The sequence below is a fragment of the Trachemys scripta genome, unplaced genomic scaffold, assembly GCF_013100865.1.
Source record: "Trachemys scripta elegans isolate TJP31775 unplaced genomic scaffold, CAS_Tse_1.0 scaffold_28, whole genome shotgun sequence".
Taxonomy (NCBI): domain Eukaryota; kingdom Metazoa; phylum Chordata; order Testudines; family Emydidae; genus Trachemys; species Trachemys scripta.
In genome coordinates this window covers 272,984-290,107 of record NW_023260513.1, presented here as the reverse complement: position 1 = coordinate 290,107, position 17,124 = coordinate 272,984, and the positions used below count along the sequence as shown (strand labels likewise).

At 58.9% G+C, this 17,124-nt stretch overlaps 1 protein-coding gene across 1 annotated transcript; it reads left to right on the top strand.

Moving 5' to 3' along the window:
• Positions 1–2,299: 2,299 nt before the first annotated feature.
• Positions 2,300–14,809, top strand: LOC117870379. Its single transcript, XM_034757514.1, has 12 exons — positions 2,300–2,924; positions 3,547–3,642; positions 4,443–4,676; positions 5,197–5,219; positions 5,589–5,908; positions 8,269–8,766; positions 8,868–9,694; positions 11,083–11,178; positions 11,433–11,666; positions 12,026–12,048; positions 12,739–13,043; positions 13,477–14,809. The coding sequence occupies exons 1-12, from the start codon at positions 2,490–2,492 to the stop codon at positions 13,998–14,000; spliced, it is 3,615 nt and encodes a 1,204-aa protein (XP_034613405.1). The 5' UTR covers positions 2,300–2,489; the 3' UTR covers positions 14,001–14,809.
• The last annotated feature ends 2,315 nt before the right edge of the window (positions 14,810–17,124 follow it).

Below are 17,124 nucleotides of genomic sequence, written 5' to 3'. Positions count from 1 at the left end.
GAGACTGAAAAGAGGGGAGGGGGGAAACAAACACAGGAAAGCAAGTCCCAGCGGGTTAGGAGGGACCCTGGAAACTGAGCCGAAGGAGACAGATTGTGCGAGGGGTGGGGGTTACATAGCACCTGAGAGCACGACTGCACCCTGCTGGTGGAAAGCCCTAATTGCAGGCTCTGCTCCGGGAGGGATTAGACCAGGGGTCTCAAACACGCGGCCCGGGGGGTTGTTTTCTGCAGCCTGCGAGCTCCTCGCGGTCCCCCCCCCCCGCAGTGTTTACCTAGAACGGCTCCAGCCCGACACACAGCTCCCTGCCTGCCCTGCCCCTGCGCCGCTCCGGGAAGCGGCCGGAACGTGGGGAAGGGGGGGGCACAGGGCTGTGTGTGTTGCTCTTGCTTCAGGCAGCGCCCCCAGCAGCTCCCATTGGCCGCAGTTTCCTGTTCCCGGCCAATGGGAGCTGCTGGGGGTGGTGCCTGAAGCAACAGCAATACACAGACCCCTGTCTCCCTCCTCCCCCAGGTTCCGGCCACTTCCCGGAGCAGTGCGGGGACAGGCAGGCAGGCGGCCTGCCCTGCCCCAGTGCATGTCGGGCCGGAGCCCGCCCCCTGAGCCCCTCCTGCAGCCAGAGCCCCTCCTGCTGCCCAACCCCCCGTTGTACCCCACACCCCAACTCCCTGCCCTGAGCCCCACACTCCTCCTGCCCTCCCTGGGGGCAGGAATGGGGCAGAGTTGGGGTGGGGATTTCAGGGAAGGGGTTGGAATGGGGGCAGGGCCTCATGGAAGGTGTGGAGTGGGGGCGGGGCCAAGCATGGTGGTGGGAGGTGTCAGTAATGCGGCCCTCGGGCCAATGTACTAGTCCTCATGTGGCCCTCGTGGTCATTTGAGTTTGAGACCCCTGGATTAGACCAGTGGTTCTCAAACTTTGGTACGGGTGACCCCTTTCACACAGCAAGTCTCTGTGTGCGACCCCCCCTTATCAATTAAAAACACTTTTTTATATATTTAACACCATTATAAATGCTGGAGGCAAAGGGGGGTTTGGGGTGGAGGCTGACAGCTCGTGACCCCCCATGTAATAAGCTCATGACCCCTTGAGGGGTCCCGATCCCCAGTTTGAGAACCCCTGGATTAGGGGGAGGGGGATTAATTGCAAGGGGTGTAGAAAGCTGCTGGGGAGTGGAAGTTTTGATCCCTCCCCCCCCCCCCCGCCCACACACACCCCTGTACACATTGGTTTAGGGAGAGGTTGGATGGGGGTAGAGCAGGTGAGCCAGGACTCCTGGTTTCTCTCCCCAGCCCTGGGAGGGGAGTGGGGTCTAATGGTTAGAGCAGGGAGGGCTGGGAGCTAGGACTCCTGGGTTCTTTCCCCAGCTCTGGGAAGGGAGTGGGGTCTAGTGGTTAGAGCAAGGGGGGCTGGGAACCAGGTCTCCTGGTTTCTCTCCCCTGGTGTGGGAGGGGAGTGGGGGCCAGTGGTTAGAATGGGCGGGGGGGGGGGGGGGGGGGTCAGGCCTCCGGGGTTCTTTCCCCAGCCCTGGCAGGGGAGTGGGGGCTGGTGGGTTAGAGCTGGGGGCAGGACTCCTGGGTTCTCTCCCCAGCTCTGGGAGGGGAGTGGGGTCCAGTGGTTAGAGCAGGGGGGCTGAGAGCCAGGTGTGACGAACCTGGACTGTTCTTAATGTGGTCTTTGAATGCTGAGCGGGGAGTGTTGGCTGGGAAGGTTGCAGGGGGGGTTGGCTAGGACGGTCTGCATTGGGGGATGGGAGATTGGCCTTGAGGGTGGATACCTGAGCATGTAACATGAGAACCCAGGAAGTTTGGAGGCCAGGTGACACCTTTGCCCGGGAAACTGGACAAAGGCTGGGGGGAGGAGACGCCTGGGAGAGTGCGAGTTTCAGGAGCTGGCTGGTGGAATGGAGGGGAGCCCAGACGGGGCTCTGACCCCCCAGTGGGGCTGTGGTGTCCCTGGGGCCCCCAGATGGACCTAATTGCGGGGGTCCTGTTGTCTGTGCCTGCAAGACCTGCCTTGGACTGTGTGCCTGTCGTCTAAATAAACCTTCTGCTTTACTGGCTGGCTGAGCGTTAGGGTGAATCGCAGGAAGCCGGGGGTGCAGGGCCTTGTGTCCCCCCACACCCCGTGACACCAGGATTCCTGGGTTGTCTCCCCAGCCCTGCGAGGGGAGGGAGTGGGGGCTAGTGAGTTAGAGCTGGGGGGGCGGGGGCAGGACTCCTGGGTTCTCTCCCCAGCCCTGCGAGGGGAGGGAGTGGGGGCTAGTGAGTTAGAGCTGGGGGGGCGGGGGCAGGACTCCTGGGTTCTCTCTCCAGCTCCGGGCATTGCGTATGACTCGTGCAAAGAAGCTGAACTTTGGCCAGCTCGCGGAAGTGTGTTGGGCGGTGACAGCTGCCGGGTTCCCCTTTCCTCGGGCGGGGTGTGCGGGAACCGAAAGCAAAACCCCCGGGGCCTGTGACTCCGGCCGGCCCGGGGACAGTTCGGGGCGGCGATGGCGTCTGCCCTGGACGTGTCCAGCCTGGCCGAGGACCTGCTGTGCCCCATCTGCCTGTCCCTGTTCCGGGACCCCCGCATGCTGGAGTGCGGGCACAGCTTCTGCGCCGCCTGCCTGGAGCCCTGCGTCCCCACGGGGCAGCGCCGGGGGCTGTGCCCCGAGTGCCGGCGCCCCTTCGCCCTGCGCAGCGCGGCCACCAACTGGGCCCTGTGCAGCCTGGCGGAGAAAGCCCGGCTGCTGCGACTGGACGAGGGGGCCCCGCCGGGCGGGGGCGGGGGCGGGTCTGGCTGGTCCATCTGCCCGGAGCACGAGGAGCCCCTCAAACTCTTCTGCAGCCAGGACAAGGGGCCCCTCTGCGTGATCTGCCGGGACCTGCCCCAGCACCGCGGCCACGACTTCCTGCCCCTCAAAAACGCCGTCCAGAAATATCAGGTGAGGGCCAGGACGCCTGGGTTCCCTGGGAGGGGAGTGGGGTGTAGTGGTTAGAGCGGGGAGGCTGAGATCCAGGACGCCTGGGTTCTCTGGGAGGGGAGTGGGGTCTAGTGGTTAGAACAGGGGGGCTGGGAGCCAGGGCTCCTATGTTCTCTGGGAGTGGGATCTACTGTGTTAGAAGATAGAAGCTGGAAGTCAGGACTTCTGGGTTCTATCCCCAGTTCTGGGAGGGGAATTTGGGGTCTAAGTAGGTCAAACTAGGCTGGGGGACACTCCCAGACTCTGTCCCCTGCACTGCTCCTGTCTCATTACATCCCCTGGGTGGCCAGTTCATTGGGGGGGGGGGAACTCCTTGCTGTGTCACTGGAGAATGGGTCTGAAATCAAGATGCAATTCAGTAAAGACACGTGCAATGTACTACACTGAGGAAGGAAAAAAATCAAATGCACGACTGCAAAACCAGGAACGACAGCAGTTCTGGGCGCTGCACTTCCGGAAAGATGTGGACAAATGAGAGAGAACTCACAGGGGAGCAACAAAAATGATCAAAGGTTGAGAAAACCTGACCTGTGAGGAATGGGTAAAAACTCCTCGCTGACGGGTGGGTTTCTTTGCTGCACAGGACAAGCTGAAGGCATCTCTCGTACCCCTGAAGGACAATCTGAATTCAGCCACTGAGGACCAGCGCCACCAGCAGGAGAACATAGCAGAGCTGGAGGTATTGCTAAGAGCCCCCTTGTATGGTTGAGATGGGGTCAGGGCTTAACCCACGTTTACGGTGTGGGCTCGCTGTCCCCTCCTAGTGGCTGGACCATGCACGTAGGCCTAGGAGAGCGACGCCACGTACCTTAGTGGTTCAAGCACTGGCAAGGAATTCAGGACACCTGGGTTCTATTCCTGTCTCGGCCACTGGATGACCTTGGGCCAGTCATTGCCCCAATCTGTGCCTCAGTTTCCCTACCCATCAGACAGGGATTATGACACTGACTTCCTTCGGAAACCCCCCTTTTGAAAAATCAGCCTTTCCCACCGGTCTGGTTTTTTGACCAGCGCTCGTTAACAAAGGGCCAGTAGCCAAGACTCAGGATTATGGAGCAGACACAGAGGTTGACAGAGCCAGGAAAACTTGTCCAGGGTGGCTAGATCTGAGGATGAAAAGTGCTAGGTATTATTATTGTTAGGAGTCTGTGACTTTCCCTAAGTTAACAGGCCCTGGCCCTTTAGCTCACCTTCCCTGCCAAACTTTTCCTGGTTTAGGAGACTTGTCGTGTCCAAACCCTGTTTCACACACAGTTTCGATTGTTCCAAATTTTTCTATAAAAAACATTTTGTCAAAAAAATTCCCATCTCGCTCCATTTTCCTGTGCTCACCCTCCCAGCCCCCCATGAGGTCAGGAAGTGCTGTTCTCTCCACTGTACAGTTGGGGAAACTGAGGCACCGATCGTCCTGCTTCCCGCACACGCTCCGTGGTGGGTGATGTGTTTTGAACCTGCCGCTGGTTTCTCCGCCCTCTGCAGAGCTGCGCCCAAGACCTCTTGGGGTATATCGCCAAGGAGTTTGGAGTTCTCCATCAGATCCTGCAGGAGAAGGAGAAGGGCATGAAAGAGACCGTGGAGAGGCTGAAGGAGGAGAACCGGGTGGAGATGGAGGAGAGGCTGAGGGAGCTGGATGAAGAAGTGACCTTTCGTAACGAGACCCTGTCCAGGGCCCGGGCGGGGCTGGACACCTCAGATCACATAGCCTTCCTCAGGGTGAGGCGGGATTTCATCTGCCAGGAGATGGGAACAAGACGGGGAGGTGCTGCATGACGGAGCTATGGGATGGGGCTGGGAGCCAGGACTCCTGAGTTCTATCCCTGGCTCCAGGATGGCAGTGGGGTCTAGTGGGTTAGAGCGGGGGGCGCTGGGAGCCAGGACTCCTGGGTTCTATCCCCGGCTCCAGGACAGCAGTGGAGTCTAGTGGGTTAGAGCGGCGGGCGCTGGGAGCCAGGACTCCTGGAGTATCTGGGAGGGGAACAGGCTGTCAAGGCAGAAGCAGGTTAGGGGAGATGGGCAGGTGTATGATGCGAGGAACAGGCAGCAGAACGGGTATGGAGGGAAAGCAGCTGGGGACAGGTGGGGTTGGATGAGGCAGGGGTGGGAATTGGGGCTGAGCAGGGGGGGTGGGAAAGGACTGCCCCATAGGGCTGGTATCTCACCCACAAGGGGGCACGGCTTGTTACTGTGGTGGGTAGTTCCAGGGGCTAATTCTGTCACTTTCTCGCGCATCTAGGGCATCAAGGAGCTGATGAGAAGGTGAGTGTGTGTCTCCTCCCCCCACATGCACACTTCTTTTTAGGTCTACTCGGTCTGCGTGTTCCTCTCTTTGTGTTAGTGACACACACACACAATCGCACATGGAGTCACACACACATCTGACCTCACACACAGAGATCTGTACACACACAATTGCACATGGAGTCACACACATCTGACCTCACACACAGAGATCTGTACACACACACACACACACACACACACACATGGAGTCACACACACATATGCCCGCACACACAGAGATCCATATGCACGCGCACACACAAAGAGATCCGTACGTACACCGAGGGAGAGGTGTGTGTACACACACACAGAGGTGGCTGGTTTAGTATATTTCTCCCTCTGTAGAGTCCGGGAGGATCAGTCGAGCCGCGGTGGGGAGGAGGAAGAGGACGGTGCAAGTGACGAAGGGTCCAGCGGCGATGATGATGATTGGATTGATGAAGATGAAGATGTGGCTAATGGCGAGGAGGAGGAGGGAGATGAAGATGAGGATGTGGCTAATAGCGAGGAGGAGGAGGGAGATGAAGATGAGGATAACAGCGAGGAGGAGGAGGGAGATGAAGATGACAATGGGGATATCGTTGCTGTGGACCTGGGTCTCGAGGAATTCAAAGACTCGCTGGACTTTGAGGCCTGGCAAGAAATGCTGGGGACCATCCAAGCAGGTCAGGCTGGTTTCTCACCCTTGTCCTTGTGACGGGTTGTCACCCCCGGGCTGCAGTCTGGGAGCCGTGGGAACGGCTGTGACCCTAACCACTTAACTGGGCTGGCCCTTCTCATGCGGCTCCGCTGGTGGCTCAGTCAGCCTCTCCGGGCCCTGTTATCACCCAGCACGACAGCGGGTGGCGCCACGCACCCCACTAAGCTACCTGAGTGCTTTACCTGAGCCCCTCAAGGACATACAGGAGACAAGAGCCAATTTCCCAGCTCCCCAGCCCTGCACCCTTGCTGGTGTATGAACCCAGAATGATACCGTCTTGCACTGCACGGGGATCTGTACAATGCAAGCTCATTAATATGGTTGCTTTCCCCTCGATGTCGGAAAGATATGCACAACAAGCCTGTGTCCACCAACCTGAGATTTTCCCAGGCACTTCACATAAAGACACACTGGTTAAGATAAAACCTTTAAACAAGTGCATTAACTACAGAAGGAGAGATTTTAAGGGATTATAAGTGACAGCGAACAGATCAAAGCAGATTACCTGGCAAATAAAGAAAAACGCAAGCTAAACGTATTATACTAGATCGATAGGATTTGAATTCGCCATATCTCACCCTGACTGACGGTACGAGCAGGCTTGCAGATTCTTAAGGCACAAGGCACACATCTGCCTGGCAGCCTCGGTTCCCCTCCCCCATTCCAAGTCCTTTGTCTTCCAGAGTTTCTTTCCCGTGTTGAGTTGTGGGGGAGTGAAGACCAGTCGTGATGTCACTCCTCACCTCATATAGTCTCTCCACACGGCGGGAACCCCTTTGTTTCAAGCTAAGTTCCCAGCCCAGTTTCTGGCAAAATACAGGCACCAAACTGGAATTTAGTGTCATGGGGTCTGGTCACATGTCCTTGCTGGGGCTTGGCAGCCATTACTCATAGGCTGGCTGAAACGTTTGCAGGAAGGCTAAGCGCTTCCATGGTCCATTGTCTTTGTTGACAAGCCATCAGCACTGTCTAGCGTCTACATTGTTGTACCTGGAAGGCTAGTTGTGGGTGTGACCCAGAGTAAGCCCATTTGAAATACAGCTACACAGTCAATATTCAGATACACAAATGATACAGGCTTAAAAATAGGATAATCATATTCATCAAATCATAACTTTTCATAGCCACCTCACATGACACATCTTGTACAAAATGCATCATTATTATGTCATAATCATGCCACTGTGATGAATGTGGGGTGCAGTGTCACCGTCCTATCTTTAGCAGACACTGGGGGGGGGAGCCAAGACTCACCCCAGAGGTGGCTGCATCTCAGCGCTGGGCGAGCCATCCCCATGTGGTGTCGCTGTGCATCTGTTACCCAGCTGCCCCACCCCAGAGCTGGCTGCATCTCTGCAAGGTATCAATATCCAACTATTTTTCTTTTCTAGCCACTGTCCATGATGGGGCTGAGGTCACACCTATCACGTGGAACTGACGACCACCTGGGGTGCATCTGTGCGGCCGATCCCAGCCCTCGGCGATTCGGAGCTGCCATATATTTGGAGGAGTTGATTTGGTGGAGGTAAAGCCACCAGGATCCAGCCTCTCTAGCCTGCCAGTGTGAGGGACAAGCCATGGAAATGTACCCGGATTGCCCAGCAGGCAGGACACCGGCATTTCACTGGGTGTTGCACGAGTAGCTGATTCTATCGAGTCTCTGGACGATATTGACCTGGTTACGAGGACATTTTCAAAGTGTATGAATCAAATAAACCAGAGCTCAGAACAGAACCCAGGAGTCCTGGCTCCCAGCCCCCCCTGCTCTAACCACTAGCCCCCACTCTCTTCCCAGAGTTGGGAAAAGAACCCAGGAGTCCTGGCTCCTAGCCCTCTCCTCCCTGCTCTAACCCACTGGCCCCCACTTACCTCCCAGAGCTGGGAAGAGAACCCAGGAGTCCTGGCTCCCCCCCCCCCCCCTTGTGGGGCAGTCTCAGGAAGGGTGGGGGGTGGAGTTGTTTGTTCAGACTGTCCCCCAAANTGTGGGGCAGTTTCAGGAAGGGTGGGGGGTGGAGTTGTTTGTTCAGACTGTCCCCCAAAAATTACTTCACCATGACCCCCCACATTGCCTGCACAGCCAGGGCAGCGGCCAGAGCCAATCACAGAGGTGCACAGTCATGTCCAGCAGCCCGGAGAGGCGAGGGTTACTGGGGGAGGGGGAGACAGCAGACTGGTGCTGAGTCAGGGCTGGGGGGGGGCAGGATGCAGGCACCTCGCAGCCACAGGAGGAATCGCTGAGTCAGCAGAGGAGGCGGATCCTGCTGCAGCTGCAGCCCGGTCTCATTGCACTGCAGCCGGCTCCAGTGCCTCTGGGCTTGGGGGCAGAGACAGGGCAGCCTGGCCCCCGGGAGAAGGGACGTCCCGGCCCAGCAGCGACCCGGCCCCCGGGAGAAGGGACGTCCCGGCCCAGCAGCGTTCAGGCCCCTAGGAGAAAGGACGTCCCCAGCCTGATGGCATCAGTCAGAGAAGTCTCCAGTTTCACGGAGGACCTGCTGTGTCCCATCTGCCTGTCCCTGTTCCGGGACCCCCGCATGCTGGAGTGCGGGCACAGCTTCTGCGCCACCTGCCTGGAGCCCTGCGTCCCCAAGGGGCAGCGCCGGGGGCTGTGCCCTGAGTGCCGGCGCCCCTTCGCCCTGCGCCGGGTGGCCCTCAACCGGGCCTTGTGCAGCCTGGCGGAGAAAGCCCGGCTGCTGCGACTGGACGAGGGGGCCCAGCCGGGCGGAGGAGGGAGTTGGTATTTCTGCGCGGAGCACGAGGAGCCCCTCAAACTCTTCTGCAGCCAGGACGAGGGGCCCGTGTGNCCCGGCCCCCGGGAGAAGGGACGTCCCGGCCCAGCAGCGACCCGGCCCCCGGGAGAAGGGACGTCCCGGCCCAGCAGCGACCTGGCCCCCGGGAGAAGGGACGTCCCGTCCCGGCCCAGCAGTGACCCGGCCCCCGGGAGAAGGGACGTCCCGGCCCAGCAGTGACCCGGCCCCCGGGAGAAGGGACGCCCCGGCCCAGCAGTGACCCGGCCCCCGGGAGAAGGGACGTCCCGTCCCGGCCCAGCAGCGACCCGGCCCCCAGGAGAAGGGACATCCCGGCCCAGCAGCATCCCGGCCCCCGGGAGAAGGGACGTCCCGGCCCAGCAGCATCCCGGCCCCCGGGAGAAGGGACGTCCCGGCCCAGCAGCATCCCGGCCCCCGGGAGAAGGGACGTCCCGGCCCAGCAGCGACCCGGCCCCCGGGAGAAGGGACGTCCCGGCCCAGCAGCGACCCGGCCCCCGGGAGAAGGGACGTCCCGGCCCAGCAGCGTTCAGGCCCCTAGGAGAAAGGACGTCCCCAGCCTGATGGCATCAGTCAGAGAAGTCTCCAGTTTCACGGAGGACCTGCTGTGTCCCATCTGCCTGTCCCTGTTCCGGGACCCCCGCATGCTGGAGTGCGGGCACAGCTTCTGCGCCACCTGCCTGGAGCCCTGCGTCCCCAAGGGGCAGCGCCGGGGGCTGTGCCCTGAGTGCCGGCGCCCCTTCGCCCTGCGCCGGGTGGCCCTCAACCGGGCCTTGTGCAGCCTGGCGGAGAAAGCCCGGCTGCTGCGACTGGACGAGGGGGCCCAGCCGGGCGGAGGAGGGAGTTGGTATTTCTGCGCGGAGCACGAGGAGCCCCTCAAACTCTTCTGCAGCCAGGACGAGGGGCCCGTGTGTGTGATCTGCCGGGACCTGCCCCAGCACCGCGGCCATGACTTCCTGCCTGTCAAAAACGCCGTCCAGAAATATCAGGTAAGGGCCAGGACACCTGGGGTCTCTGAGAGGGGAGTGGGGTCTAGGGGTTAGAACATGCAGTGGGAGATGGGAACCAGGACACCTGGGTTCTCTGGGAGGGGAGTGTGGAGGCGGGAGCCAGGACACCTGGGTTCTCTGGGCGGGGAGTGGGATCTAGGGATTAGAGTGTGCAGGGGGAGATAAGAGGCAGGACGCCTGGGTTCTCTGGGAGGTGAGTGGGGTCTAGAGGTTGGCAGAGCATAGGGGTGGAACCAGGACTCCTGGGTTCTCTAGGCAGGGTCTAGTAGGTTCAATTATACCCACCCCAGCCTTCCTCTGGCTGCTTCCCAACCCAGCCTTTAATTCTGCCACTTCAAGCCCCATGTGAACCCAGTGCCCCCATCCCCACATCAGAGCTTTCTGGGCTCCTCAGAGACAAGTCGAGACCCACATCAATGCTGATCACCACCAGCCACCTGTCGGTCCTGCCCCCACCCTGCACTTTGTCCCTCCCTGTCCCGCAACTGCAGGGGCTCCTCACCCCTCCCAGGCCTTGTGTTCGGGGGGTGTGTGTGGACTGACCCATTGTTCATAAGGGGCGCAGGGAGTGGCTCATCAAGGGGGGGGGGGAAAGGCCCATTGCTCTGAGTCGGGGAGTGGACTGGCCCATTGTTGATGATGGGAGAGGTGGATAGATTCACCGCTCATGGGGATGGGGGGGCTGGTTGGAGGTGGGAGCAGTCTGAACCATTGCTTCCAGGAGGGGGAGGAGTGGACTGATCCACTGCTAAGAGGGGAGTGGACTGACTGACCCCTTGTTCACAGGGGGGGTGGGGGGAGTGGACTGGCCCATTGTTCACAGGAGGGGAGTAGAGTAGAGGGGAATGGAGTGACCCAAGCTAGGAGAGAGAGAGAGAGAGAGACAGAGCAGAGCACTCCATTGCTCACAGGAGAGGAAGGGGGAGTGGACTGACCCATTATCACAGGAGGGAAAGAGGGGAGAGAGGACTGACCTATTGCTCATGGTTGGAAGTGGACTGACCCATTGTGAGGGGAGTGAGAGCAGTCTGACCCATTGCTCCCAGTGGGGTGGGGGGAGTGGACTGACCCATTCCTGGAACTGTCAGGCTCTTTCTGCTCCCTCCTCCCCTACCTGAAAACTCTTAGCTGTTGGGGGAGTGGGGCGGGGGAAGGTAGTACACTCTGCCTGTCACCTGCCTGTCACCTGCAGCAGCTCTGATTGGCTGCCCATCCCTGGGAGGCAGGGATTTGGGGAAGGGCAGCCAATGGGAAGGGCTGGGCAGGGCTGAAATTCCCAGGAGGGAGCTGGGACTGAAATCCCACTGCCGGGTGAGGAATCTCGATGGGGTGGCTCCAACTGGTGACCCCGGATCTCTGCTGCCCAGGAACAGCTCAAGGCGTCTCTGCAGCCCCTGGAGGAAGGTCTCAAGAGGCTGACGCGGAGCCGGTGCCGCCAGCAGGAGAACATAACAGAGCTGGAGGTAGGAGGCGGGATACCGGGCTAGATGGGCACATGGGCTTCATCCAGGGAGGGAGAGACTGCGGGGTTGTATCCCCAGCTCTGGGAGGGGAGTGGGGTCTAGTGGTCAGAGCAGGGAGGGGGGCTGGGAGCCAGGAATCCTGGGTTCTATCCTCAGCTCTGGAATAAGCCTTGGTGTAGAAGTGGGTCTGGTGCTGACGGCTCAGACGCCCACTCAGGTCTCCATCCTCCCCCCCGCCCCACCGCCTCGCCTAGAGCTGCTCCGAGTCCCTGATGGACCACATCTCGGGAGAGTTCGAGAAGATGCGCCGGCTGCTGAGTCTGCGGGAGCTGGGCCTGAAGGAGGCGCTGGAGCGGCAGCGGAAGAAGAACCTGGCCCAGATGGAAGAGAAGCTCCAGGAGCTGAATGGGAAAGTGACGTCCTGGACCGAGACCCTCTCCAGGGTACGCGGGGGGCTGGAGCGCAAGGACAACATCGGCTTCCTCAAGGTGAAGGGAAGGGCCAGACCTTGGTGGGGGGAGGGTTGGGAGGGGGCAGGGAAGGCTGGAGGGGGACAGAGCTAGCATGGGGGACAGGTTAGGGCTTTGGAGGGGGCAGGGGAGAAGAGCTGGGGTTTGGGTGCCAGCAGAGATGGGTCAATTAGGGGTTGATAGGACCGCAAGGGAACAGAGATGGGGATGGGGACCAAAACTTGGTCCAGAGAGGAAATAATCATCCTATTGACTGGGGTGAGGCAGCAGTTATGGGGCTGAGGAGCAGAGTTTTGCCCATGGACAGAGGTGGGGGGAGGCGGAGGTAGCTCCTCTGGGGATTGACTCATTCCCATCCCTTTTCTCCTCTCATCCAGGATGCCAAGGAGCTAATGGAGAGGTGAGTATCTTTGGGTTTGTCCCCACGCCCAAAATTTCCATACGAAAGTTTGAGTTCATTGGTCACCTGCAGGGTTCAATCCAGGGTCCACTAGACCTAGGAGCAGGGGCCGCTACAGTGTGAGTGACAGGAGTGAGTCCATCAAGCAGTGATAAGCTTTTCTCTCACATGAACCAGCGCATGCTAAACTCCATCACTTGAGCTCCAGGAGTACCACCCTTACCTGGTAGCAATAGTAGGTTATTATCCTCTCATGAGCACACAGCGAGCTCTGAGCTCTACCGCTTGACATACGGGAGTAGCACCATTAACTAGTAGCTTTAGTAGGCTTTTGTCTCCTTCTGCAGGCCAGCTGACCACACACACGCCAGACATTACACTTGAGCTAAAGCAGTAACACCGCTAGCTGGCAGCGGTACACAGGCCAGTATCCTCATGACACCATTGGTTGATAGTGGTAGGTAGGCAATTATCCTTGTGACCCCATTGGCTGGCAGCAGTAGGTAGGCCGTTATCCTTGAGACCCCATTGGCTGGTGGTGGTGGGTCAGCTGTTGCCTTCATGACCCCATTGGCTGATGGTGGTGGGTAGGGCTGTTGCCTTCATGACCCCATTGGTTGTTGGTGGTAGGCCCTTATCCTCGACAACCACACTAGGGCCACTCACGCCAACCCACAAGCTTCTCCACAGAGTCCGTGCGGGGCAGGGAGTCCAGGGGAAGGAGGTGGAGAAGACAGACCAGGTGGAGGCAGAAGAGGAATTGAGAACCAGTGACGACGACACCGATGAATGTGAGAAAGAGGAGGAAGGGGAAGAGGACGAGGAAGATGAGGAACCTGAGGTGGAAGAGGAGGAAGAAGAGGAGAGGGCCGAGGAAGAAGAGGTTAAGGAAGAGGAAGACGATGGAGTGGTGCCTGTGGACCTGAACCTTGGGGAGTTTAAGGGACCTCTGCAGTTCTACGCCTGGAAGGAGCTACTGGGGATAGTCCACCCAGGTGAAGTGACCGTACTCGGCCTCTGTGCTGTGGGGAGCGGGGCGGGAGATCAGCAGGGGGCGCTGGAGGCTGAGGAGGAAGAGGCAAAGAAAGAGGAAGATGGGGGGGTGGTGCCGTTCCCATGATATTGCTTTGCATGCCCCCCGTGTTGGAAAAAGCATCCCCGACTCTGCTCCCTGCAGCACAGCACCCCCCTAGTACTGCTTTGGGGTATTGGGGTCAGCATTGACTGTGAGGGGAGAGTGCCCCCTACCGAACCCCCTACCATGCGCCCTACAACACAACGCCCCCTAGTGCTCCCATGGGGCCAGCACTGACTTGGGGGAGAATATCTCTTTAATTGATGGGGAATCCCCCTCCCCTGCTGCCAATACGGGGCATATGAGACACAACCCAGCCATTAACCCCTTCCTCTCCCTCTCTCCTCCCGCAGTGCCAGCCTGCATCACCCTGGACTGCCACTCGGCCCACCCCAGCCTGGTCCTCATTGAGGAAGCCACCGGCGTCAAGTTCAGCCCGGGCCGGCGGTTCTGGCGCCGTAAGCCCCAGCGCTTCACGGCCAGCCCCTGTGTGGTGGGGCGGGAGGGCTGTGCGGGCGGCCGGCTCTACTGGGAGGTGCGGGTGGGCGACAATCCTGACTGGGTGGTGGGTGCTGCCCGGAGGTCCGTGAAACGCAAGAGACGTCTCAGCTTCCGGGCCAGGGAAGGGGTGTGGGCCATCGAGCGGCGAGGGGGGCAGTACCGGGCCCTGACGGACCCCCGCCTCACCCTGTCCGTCTGCGGGAGGCTGGAGAAGGTGGGGGTGTATCTGGACTTCGAAGGAGGCCAGTTGTCCTTCTACAACAGCTCCAGCTTGACCCATCTGCACACCTTCCAGGACTCCTTCGCGGAGGAGTTAGTTCCTTTCCTGAGCACCCAGTCCAGCGAGCCCCTCTCCATGTGGGACCTGGATCTCTGACACCGTTAGAGGGGAGAGGCTCCATGTCCCTTGCCCCATCGCCCTGGGCCAGCCAGTCCCCCGACCCTGGGGCCTGATCAGAGCCACCTTGGTGCCATGGCCAAGTTGCCCCACATCGCCCTCTGCTGATGTGCCTGAGTCCTACACCGGGACGGATTCTTCTCTACTCAGTTCCTGAGGCCCGAGTAGTCTTGGCTTATCCGCCAATGACAGGGGGCCAGTTAACAGCAGGATCAGTGATGATGGCTTCAGGAACCCTTCCACAGAACCCGCCAACATCCCACCACCTTGTTTTATCCAACCCAACAGCCCTGGGATTCGAACCCGCAACCTAGAACAAAGGCAATTTTGGCCGTAAGTCGGTGACATCCTGACTTATTCGCTAGCTGGGGTGGTTCACACCAGCTGAACCTCTAGCTTGTTGCTGGTTCTTTGTTCTCAGCAGCCCCTGGGTGCATGGTCCGGCCATTTCCCTGGTGAGATGTAACCTTAAATAGGAAGCATTCAATGGCAATTCATTTGGTTTCCTTTGAGAATTGCTGGTTCATTCGTCCCGTTGGTGCTCCACAGCGGTTGGAGCACCCGAGTTAAGAGTTTCAGACTTTCTGGGCTAATTGGAGTTACTCCAGATTTGCACCAGTAGAACACTGGGGCAGTCAGCAGAGTTACTTTGCAGTCACACCAACATAAATCCGGTGTGGTCCCTTGACTGGCTCCTCAATTACACCCCAGTGTAAACCTGGAGTAATCCTGTTGGCCTTTCTGCAGTTATTCCTCAATTACATCCCAATAAATCCACTGAACTAAATCCATCCGTTTATTACTCTGTTACGCCGGTGGGAACCTGGAGTGATTGAACTGAGTCGACCTCTCTTACTCTGGGTTTACAAGGGTAAATCTAGTGAAGCTGCTGGACTTACTTCACTTTAGGCTAGCATACTTCGAAAGTACACACTGCTGGCTGACGTGGAGTCACTCTGGGTTTACACGGGGGGTCCCTGAGATCAGACTCCAGCCCTGATTCCATGGACTCTGGAAGGGTCAGTCTGGATGTACACGTCAGACTCTGGATTCCTGATTATATAGGTTCAAGTCCCATATAAGATTATGCATCTTCTCGCCTTCCCTGGGGGAGAAATTGCTCTCTCTGGCCTTGGACCAGCTGAGCATCTGTCAGATGAGTAAAGCTATGAATCTGTGACATGCCCCCCCCCAAGCTGCCCAGCCCATGAAGAAGGTGGGGGACCCCCCTTCCCAGCTCCCAGCCCCATGGGCAGCGGGGGGACCATGGCAGCTGGTCAGCTGCTGCGAGCTGCAAGCCACCCCTCCAGCTCCTAGTCACCATGGGAGGTGGGGGACTCCCCAGCTCCCAGCCACTGGGCAGGGGGGCCGCAGCTCCCAGCTGTTGCATGCAATGGGGCAGGGTGCTGGACCCTCCTCCCTCCCCATTTTGTCAGGGATGTTTTTAGTAAAAGTCAGGGACGGGTCACGGGTTCCCTGAATTTTTGTTTATGGCCCATGACCTGTCCCCGACTTTTACTAAACACATCCAGGAGGAAATTGTACCCTCACGGATGAGCCATTGCAGACTGCTGACGTGCCACTTTGAGTGAGTTGTGAGGTTCCCGGGGGAAATGGGTCTCCCGCCGTCTCTTGGCAATGAACGCTGAAGATGTTCTGGGCTGGAAGTTAACGGTGCCAGATGGCCCCTTGGTGCGACCGGGCGGAGCTCAGTTGCATCCAGCGCTGACTTGCACCCCAACGGAGCGATGTCCGAATGACACTAGCTGCAGATCTAGCCCAGGGAGGGCTGCCGCTGTGCGCTCTTGACCTCACAGACTGACTGGATACAGAGGCGGGAACGTCTCTTCCTAGGAAATCAGGGCCAAGTGAAGCCCTCATGTAAGTGGCTTGAACTCCATTGAATCAAGGGTTGTTTGCCACCAGCAGGGAATTTGGCCTGGAATCTGTCATGTGTTGCAACACGTAGCAAGACATACCCACATGGCCTAAGGCAAAATGAACAAAGAGACACTCATGCCTTCTGTTAGTTGCCCTTCAACCTGGTTTCTTGGCAAATAGGTCATGTCAGAGAAACTCAGTATCGTTTTTTTATGAGTGCCCCGGTTAGGTAAATAAAGGTTACTGTGTTGACATAATACACTCAAAGGAAAGTTGGCATCACATATGAATGGCATTTGACTTAGCCCTGCACGACATCCCAAGTCAAGAATTAGCCCTAGGCGAAAACCAATGCAGCCCACATCCAATGGCTTAAAAACTGGCTTGCTGATAGATCCCCCAAAGTAATTTTTGCTGGGAATTGTCATCTAATAGGGGTGTTTCTAGTGGGGTTCCCCAGGGACCAATGCTAGGTAATATCTGTATCAATTGAGCTGGAAAAAACCCATAAACCAGGGGTGGGGAAACTACAGCTCGAGGTGCAGGGTCAGGGCTGCACCACACGACTCCCAGAAGCCACAGCATGGCCCCACTCCTGCTACTATCTGCTCCAGTGGCCTCCTCCAGCACGCCAATGGGACCTGCACGGCCAGTGCCTGTGTGTAAGAGCCGGAGAAGGGACATGCCGCTGCTTCCGGGAGCCGCTTGAGGTAAGTGCCGCTGGGAGCCTGCACCCCAGAGCGTCTCCCCACACCCCAACCCCCTGCCCCAGCCTGATCCCCTTCCTTCCCTACGAACCCCTCGGGCCCAGCCCAGAGCACCCTTCTGCACCCCAAACTCCTCATCCCCCGCCCCACCCCAGAGCCCGCACCCCCAGCCAGAGTCCTCACCCCCCCGCCCCGCTCACCCACTCCAGCCCAGAGCCCCCTCCTGCACCCTGAACTCCTCATTTCTGGCCCCACCCCACAGCCCGCACCCCCTGTCAGAGCCCTCACCCCCTCCCACACCTCCAGCCCCAATTTTGTGAGCATTCATTGCCCGCCATACAATTTCTATTCCCAGATGTGGCCCTTGGGCCAAACAGTTTGCCCACCCAGGGCTACAGTGTAGCTCAGCAACCCCCCCCCCCACACACACACGATTCCCTCCAGCACTCCCACAGTCTTCTGCCAGCTCAGGACAATACCGAGCCTCGTGTGTCAAAAGTCTTCTGACTGCGGTA